Below are 8,690 nucleotides of genomic sequence, written 5' to 3'. Positions count from 1 at the left end.
ATGATGCAAATGTGTAGCAACAGGGAGTGGAATCGCCAATACACTCCCTTTCACCAATGTGTAAACAGACAAATATCAACTTATGGCCGCTTTGGAACAACTGGGGAAACTCCTCTCAGAGCCTCTCATTTCCAGCAGACAATCCCTTGCCCCTCCTGACGCAGGGGCAGCAATGTTTAGATCGGCTTGGAACCAGAAATGGCCTCAGTGTTTCCATACCTGAGGGACATCTGGGAGGCCAGGCAGAGCCCCGGCTGAACAGCATGTTGGGACAAACTCTGAGGTAGATTTGAGGGCCACTAGGAGTTTGTTGACTCTTGGAAGGCCCAACACCTTCCCCCATAAGGAACATAGACCCAGCCAGACAGCTAGTTCAAACTTCGGTTTATTACAGCAAAACAAACAGAGATCAGTACAAGGATAGAAGGAATCCGAGCACCACTCATTGTCTCCTGGCTCACAGGCCAGTTTTGTCCTACAGTTGCGTCATTGTGATGTCCCAACCTGGGCCCCTCTCCAGAAAACCTATCGCACTACTGTATTGGGTACTGCGTAATAGTCCACCTATAGTGGACACTATATATGTTAATCTACTGGCTCTCGCATGTCAGGTGGCTGGCCTGGTCCATCGCCAAATTGCTATCTCTAACAATGTTGCAGTGTGAAGGTCTTACCATTGGTTCTTGTCCGTTGCTACTCACCCTTAGGAGCCTGAACTGTGATTGGCTAGGGCTGACTTCCCCATGCCTGGTATCCGCAAAAGTTCTCAGCTCTTAGTGTACCTTCTCAAGGTAATACAAATGACTATTTATCTGTATTGTAACTTGTGTGTAACACCATAGACTATGAGAGCGCTTGTTCATCTCGTGCAACACTTGTCTCACATTGTAACATCTTTGTTGCATGCTACTGTCTCGCAGCGTCGGATCAACTCCCTTTCCCAGCGATGGTTTCTGTCCATTCTCTGAGTCGACCAGGTCACGAGTTCGAAGACTACGATTTGAAGCTCTGCCGCTCTGAATTATGAAGAATTATTTGCAGTTATTGCAGCTGTTGTTACTGTCATTCAGGGAATGGAATGTCACTGGTATCTTTTGGCCTTGACAGTGGGTCTTGTCTCACACGTTTGCTATTGTCCAGGCTGAAATCAACTCAGCTCAGCTCTTGCTGAGGGGCTTGTGGCCTGCTATCATTTTCATAAAAGATTATGCGGTTCCTACAGCATCCATGCTATTCTATATTCTCCATATGTTAGTCACACTTGGCTCTGTCAGGTCCCTTAGGTGCCCCTGCAGTTCCATAAGGTTACTTGCATATAAGCATCTGCAAGCTTTATTTAGGATCTCTTGCTTCTTGTGGTTTCTGCTTTGCTGTGTTAAGCTAATGACAAAATAATAAAAGCAATGACAGTATGTATATGTACTCTAACTACATAACTGTATGCTTGTGTTCTCATGTATTTGAGTGTGTGTTTGTGTCCCGATGTGCGGATGGCACGTGTGTTTCATGTCTAACGCTGCCAAGTCATGGTATTTCTAATGACGTCAGCAACATGGCTTGTCAGCGCTTTTAGTCAATACTGTCAATTGAGGTCTCTTTATTTGCAGCCTGGGAATCTTCATCCACTCTGGGGAAGATTTGCACCGCTCCTGGTCTGTAGGGCTGGATGAGCGAGTACCTCTCGACATACTTGTTGCATTGGAGCACTAGGAATTGGTCCAAAATACTATGGGTGTTCACGGTATCTCCTGGCCTTCTTCCGTGTCATGTACCTTATAGGAGGGGGAAGAGGGGGTGAATTTCCCCATCCCTCTTCAACCACTTTTTAGAGACTGCCTAGGCCCTGTCCCGGTTAGCCACAACGTAATTAAAGCCCTGGCCCTACCCCACACATTTGATAGCTAACCCTGTTTTTTTTTCTTGTTCCCATCCTAATTTTGATTTTTATTTTAAAAATATTGCAAATTATAGATTTTTGATGAAGTTTTGCTTCTTTTTCATTTTTCCCCACCGGTATTTGGAGAGAATGCTGGTTTGTTATACTAGCTTGTTATGTTGTGTTATGACACGTTATATATAACAGGTCATGTTATGTCATTGTTTGTTATGTTATGTAATGTTCCTTTGTCTAAGCCCTCTTAGTTTAAGCAAGTAAGAGAAAGAAAGAATAGCATGTGCCCACCCCACAGCAGACTTTGCCAGGACCCATCAATCGAAAAACACTCTTGCACTCTCTCTCTTCTTCTCTCCTCTTCTACCCACAGCCCAATAAAGGTCATTGGCCGAAAAGGCAATAAAAGGAGACTTATGAATATGTGGCCAAATTTTCTACCTGGAATCCACCCATAAGACCTCCAACTGGATTGAACCAGAAGTTGACATATAGCATGGTTCACTGTTGTTTCCACCAAGTAAATTACCTTGTGGTAATTTACTTCTCTAAAATCACACTGTAGGGTGTCATCAGATTTTTTTTTTAATTTAAATGTAGTCCCCCATAACCTCTACCCACCCTGCCCATGCCCTTCCCACCTCCCTTACACCCCTAAACACATTTTGTATTTATTTCCATAATGTAATTTCTTCGAAACAAATCAGCACAAGGTAATGTTCTTCGATAAAACAAGAGTACATGTGTAGCCAGGGATGACATTTGGAAGTTGCCAGGGGTCGCAACTACGACCACTGGGGCTGGAAGCCACAGTTGCAACCCCTGTGACTCCATTGCGACTGCAACTTTAAAAATAAAACGTTTTGAAAATAAAATATTTCTTTTTTTGTTCCAAAAAATGATGGGTGCTCCTGTTGCAGTGGGCCCTCCAGTGGCGCGGGGGGTCCCGCCACACCTGGTCTGGTGGGACCCGGCCCAGTCCCCACCCATCAGGTGGAAGGCTGGGCCGGGGAGGCACTCAGTAGGGGTTGGAGCTGCCCATGACATGTGGCACATGTCACATGACACGTTCAGCTCCAACCACTTCTCCCTCGGCTTCCTTGCAGTTTACATACAGGAACCAGGAAGCTGTGGCAGGTTCCTGGTTCCTGTTTGTGAGCAGCACGGAGGAGCCAAGGGGTATGAAAGGATGGACCGAAGCTGCAGGAAAAAGGTAAGAAGGCTTTTTTTGTAATATGATGTGTGTTTTGCATGTGTGAAGTGCGTGTCAGATGTATGTATGTTAATGGTGGATGAGTGAGAAGTGATGTGATGTGAGTTTTTGAATGTTCTGGGTGGGTAGGTGTGTGACTGTGCGCAGAGAATGTAATACGTGGATGTAGTGTGGATGTAGTGACTGGTGGGTGAATGAGAAAGGATGTGATGTGTGTTTTTGAGTGGGTGGGTAAGTGTGTGCCTGTATATAGAATGCAATGAGTGGATGCAAGAGAAGGTGTGAGCGACTGGTGGGTGAATGAGAATTGATGTAATGTGTGTTTTTGAATGTTCTGGGTGATTGGGTGTGTGCCTGTGTAGAGAATGTAATGTGTGGTTACAAGAGAAGGTGTGAGTGATTGGTGGGTGAATGAGAAGTGATGTGATGTGTATTTTGAATGTTCTGGGTGGGTGGGTGCCTGCGTAGAGAATGCAATGAGTGGATGTAAGAGAATGTGTGTGTGAATGATTGGTGGGTGAATGAGAAGTGATGTGATGGGTGTTTTTGAGTGTTCTGTGTTGGTGGGTGGGTGGCAGACTGTTTCCCGAATGAAAGTAGTGGATGTGAGTGACTGGTGGGTGAATGAGAAGTGATGTGATGTGTGTTATTGAATGTTCTAGGTGGGTGGATGTGTGCCTTTGTAGAAAACGCAATGAGTGGAGGGGTGTGTGCCTGTGTAGAGAATGCAATGAGTGGATGTAAGAGAATGTGTGTGTGAGTAACTAGTGGGTGAATGACTATGAATGTGATGGTGTGCTTTTGAATGTTCCAGGAGGGTGGCTGGATGGTTGTGTGCGGCGCCTCTATAGAAAATACAATGGGTGGAGGTAAGAAAAGGTGTATGATTGTGTGACTGGGGGGTGAATGAGTATGAATGCGATGACGTGTTTTGAATGTTCTGGGTGGGTGGGTGTGTGCCTGTTTAGAGAATGCAATGAGTACATGTAAGAGAAGGTGACTGGTGGATGAATGAGCAGACATGTGGTAGTGTGTGTTTGAATGTTCTGGTTAGGGTTAGGGTTTGGACAGGGGCCTGTGTAGTGAATCCAGTGGGAGCGAGTGCAAGAGATGTATGGGTGAGTGACCGGTGGATGAAAGGGGATGCATGTGTGTGTAAGGCCCTGGAAGACTGGGGATCACTGGATCATTTTGCCACATCCTTTATTGATTTTGCATGTTTTACTGGTATTTTTGAGGAAAGGCAAGTTGCTGTGTACCATTCCCTGACCAGACTAGCATTTTGGTGCAGTCAGTCTAGCCATTGCTTACTGTGGCATGACATTTATTACTCAGCATCTTTAAAAAAGCAAGCAAGACAAGTAGTGTTACCTCGCTAGACTGATGTTTTGGTGTAGCGGCCTGTATATTCTTCACTGTAGCATGACGTTTTATTAACTGAGCATCTATGATGAATCAAGCAAGATAAGTGTTCTTATGGGTCTAGACAGGCTTACATGGAACCAGTTTGGACAGGTGTTCCTATTGTGACATGTCCGTTTTAATGACCAAACCAATGGGAGTATGTACTTACATAGGAGTACTGGCATATATTGGCAGAACCAGTTTTGTGCCCAGTGCCAGTAATGATACTATAGGAAAATGTCTTAAAGCGAACATAACTATGGTCTTATATGTGAATACTAGCATATGCTGGTGGAGTCAGCATGGACATGTATGGGCACAGCCAGCATACACATGTTTTTTTATACTGGCATATATTGCAGGGACCGGCATGATAATGCATTGGGAAATATCCTTTGCACATTTGGTGACTTGCATCTATTGCACTTTTTTTCATGATTTACCCTACACACTACAAAACTGATTGTTGGCCTTTTAGCCACATTGTTGGCCTTTTACCCACATTTTCCCAGAAAGTGTGCTTTTTAATGCACCATTTTAAACCATTATTCAAAACATTCACTCTGGGAAGGGAGAAGAATCCCCCCGGATCACTCAACCCATTTTCGTTAGTACGGGCTCCCTCGCTACGATCAGTCGCAATCAAACACTTGTGGCAAATATTTACACCCTCCAAAAAACAACCCTGTGCCCTGTGCTTTGTTAAGGAGCTTGGGGGGAAGGGGGCATAGCATGGCTCGCAGGGGAGCTGCTAAATTTTCTGCTACGCCATTGGGCACCACTGGGTCTGAAGAAGGGGTAGTGTGCAGTGCGCAGTGCGCGTCTTTAAGTCTGCCAGTGAGTCCCCGGGTGAGAAGAAACTCATGGGTGTTTTCAATGTTAAATAACTTTGTGCTGCTATGAATTTATGTGTGCAGCAATGATATTACATTAAATGGTGGGTTTTTTAAAAGTCCTCTGACACCCTGTATTATGCTTAGATGATAAAAATGATGGGGGGTCTTGGGTATATTGAAAGAAACTTTCTCAGTTATTATACTTCAGCAATGATAACATTATCAAGTGCTTTCCCTTCTGTGCACACAGACCAGTCTAATAGGTGTCTTCTATCGTAGTGGTAGCTGTATCATATATACATGTATAACCAGGGAATTTTGTTGATACTAAATCCTGGTCAATGATTTAATTTTCAGGCCTTGCTCGTGCAGCATTGTTCTCCTGGTTAAACAGCAGCACACGCCTCCCCAGGTCAGTGCTTTTTTGCCTTGTTTAACACAACAACGCCACAGATAACACGTACTTCTGTGTCCATTGATCATAGATGTTTCATACACTAGATGTAGCCTGCATTACAGGATTTGGTTACCCTTTTAGAAATACTGCATTACGTATGTTTTACATATAGAACCCACGTCGAATCTAGAAAATAGCATTCCCCAAATGCGTAATCATGGACAAATCACGCCTCCCTCTGTGCCTCGGTTCTTATATCTGCCTGAAATGAGAGCCCCTGGTAACACGGGTGTTAGATGCATCTAAAAAATCTGAAGGTTGTTTGCCATCACTTCCTGTGATGCCACTTGCGGGCGGGGTCAAATTACATCACTTCCTGTGATGGCATCAGGTTTCAAGGGTTGTGTGATGCCTCAAGAGTTCCAGGCAGCCTGGTCCAGGGCATTGCTCCCAGAGGAATCACAGTTCAAAGTAAACCCTCAGATAAGAATGCCCAGATGTCCTGCCTTGGGAATTTGGTAATTCACGGTGGGCTATGGAGAATGTGGAAGGGAATGTATTCTGTTGTCGCTTTAAGATTGTTTCAACATGCTCCTGCTAACTTTTATAACCATGCATTTAGGAAGGCCTCAAAGTCAGAGCATTCCTGAGTCAAAGACATACTCATGTCTGATTATGTGGTACTGCTGTGTTCCTCCAGGCAGATCTTCTATAAGGGCAAACCACCACCCCTGGTAAAATACCCCCTCACCTCCATCACAGCAATGAGCTCCAAGAAGTCATGGAAATGGTGAGAGAAATGGTGAGAGTTGAGTTTAACATAACATAATATAATGTGTTCCAGACAGTTTACTAGAATTTTTGTTTCCAACGGAGAGTAAAGGATTCAAGCAATAATACGCGAATACAGAATGAAAAAAAACAATGTGTATTGTTGACAAGATAATGCTAAACAAAACACAGTTATTAGTGACCCGGTACAGATGGTGGGTCACAAGGCAACCTCACACCAGTACAGTGGTCTGCATATCATTTCATGATGTAACAATAAAAATATGTATTCACTTTGCACATTTCCGGCATTGGCAGGACATTTTTATTCTGATTTTTTTAGACACGTTGAACATTATCACAAAGCCGAAGAGATGGGATCATGGAGAGGATGCTGCTCAAATGTGCTGACGGGGCGGACATCCCTCTCCCCCAAAAGTATTTCCCCCTGAACCCCCCCAAACTAACATTGGATGGCTTCACTGGTCAACTCTTCACATTCACAGACAAAAAAAGTGAAGGAACGTCCTCTCCACTTGTCATTGTGCGGGGGCAGCATGGGCCGCCCTGGAACCATCAGTCCAAGCCCTCGTCAAGCTTCTACCTGGACGCTTCTTCCTTCAGCTCCTTGTTTTTCCGCACCTCTTCGGCATGTTTGTCCTGGGGCAAGAAAGAAAGGTGTGTGTTAAAATTTTACTCCAGCTCTAGGTACACCATGCAAATAAGTATTCAATAACAGGATGACTGGAAATCTAACAAACACTATTGTTTGGTTAGTAAATCACCCTCCCATTTTATATTACTCATATAGGTGTCATTGGGTGATAAGATAAGACCCTGGTGGAAATTCCAGCTGACCGGTAGTAAATGGTTTTTACTGGATTCATTTACTGACAAATTTTGATGTTGCACATATTAACTGCTACTCTAAGATAACTCTTTAGACTATAGAATGCAAAGGCGAGGGTACTCAAAAAGCCAAGTGGAAAATCTATAAAACTTAGAATAAAGGTGAAACACTAGTACTCAGACTCCAGGAGCTGCATGAACAGGGAAGAGTTGTGAGCCATACAGAACTAATATTGATAGATAGGAGATAGAGGAGTGAAAATAGGATTGTGAGAGTGTACCACCCTGTTTAAGATGAAGTTGGTTGAATAAAGATAGTTAGGAGGGGAATAGATCATAAAGTTAGGGCCACTTGGTTTTTTAAATAATGACATATTTTACTATGGATTTTCTTTTTAAAAAACATTAAATGTGAAAATTTCTGACATCTGACTTTTTTCTTTAAATATTTGCATTATCCTGTAGTTTGACTTTCAGGATTTTCAGATAGAGCCATATAGAGGAAATTAACATCTATACTAATTGCATCTTGCAACTGGCAACATGTGTCTGGTGTTGTCTATTGATGTAGGTTACTATTTTTATTTAATATTAGAATTCTCTCTCCACCAAAGAAGTCTAATGAACAAATGGCCATATGCCGCCACTGTAACAAAGGTCCCTGATCAGCAGTAATTTCCCCAAGAGAATCAAATTAAATGTCTGAATTCCATTCCTGACACATTTTCTGGAATGTGTTTTGACTGTATTTATACCATGCCTTGGATTACATGGTAATTCCCTTTTTAAGTCCTCTTTACATTTTTGTAATTTACAATGTGAGCACAAATGATTGATGGAAACGCCCATAACAGAAATTACCCATTTAAAGCATTAAACACATTTAAGGTTAAGATGCAGACATTAGCCAGGCATAGCCTAAATTTCCTTGCCGTCATTCCACTGCCTAACCCAATCACAAATTAAACCTAGCAAGACCGGAAAGATGTAGAAATGAAGAACATGTAAGTGAAGTAATACATGCATGAATAGCACTTTTATATTTTAAGCAAACTGTGATTTTCGAAGAACCCATAATAACGAATGCCAAGTTGAAGAAACTCACTGTGTTAAGTGAACATCAAACTAAAGTAATTGTTCATTTCAATATGCTAAATTTAAAAACATACATATAAAACACAGTTTAAAAGAGGCAAAAATAAAAATGTCAATCCCATTTATATGTTAAGTGTAAGAGTTAAACATCCCTCCTCGTAAATAGAAAAATACATATATTTTTTAAATCAAGCAAAATACAGGTTTTGATACCTTTTAAATGGACAAACAAAC

General features: G+C 42.6%; 1 protein-coding gene across 6 annotated transcripts in view; it reads right to left on the bottom strand.

The window, feature by feature from the left end:
* Positions 1-6,653: 6,653 nt before the first annotated feature.
* STMN4 (stathmin 4) overlaps positions 6,654-8,690 on the bottom strand; it is a 39,796-nt gene continuing 37,759 nt past the window's right edge. For 4 of the 6 annotated variants that reach the window (XR_011260364.1, XM_069605658.1, XM_069605663.1 and 1 more), the window contains one exon: positions 6,654-7,172. Coding sequence is in view for 5 of the 6 variants with exons in the window: in XM_069605658.1 (XP_069461759.1) it covers positions 7,113-7,172 (60 nt within the window). In the remaining variant the exon portion in view is untranslated. The remainder of the gene's footprint in view (positions 7,173-8,690) is intronic. The other 2 variants (XM_069605662.1, XM_069605659.1) reach the window with 1 other exon arrangement.

Source organism: Ambystoma mexicanum, chromosome 4p, assembly GCF_040938575.1.
Source record: "Ambystoma mexicanum isolate Mex_15411 chromosome 4p, UKY_AmexF1_1, whole genome shotgun sequence".
Lineage (NCBI taxonomy): Eukaryota > Metazoa > Chordata > Amphibia > Caudata > Ambystomatidae > Ambystoma > Ambystoma mexicanum.
Note: the sequence above shows the minus strand (reverse complement) of the source record. Positions and strands in the feature narration are given on the sequence as shown.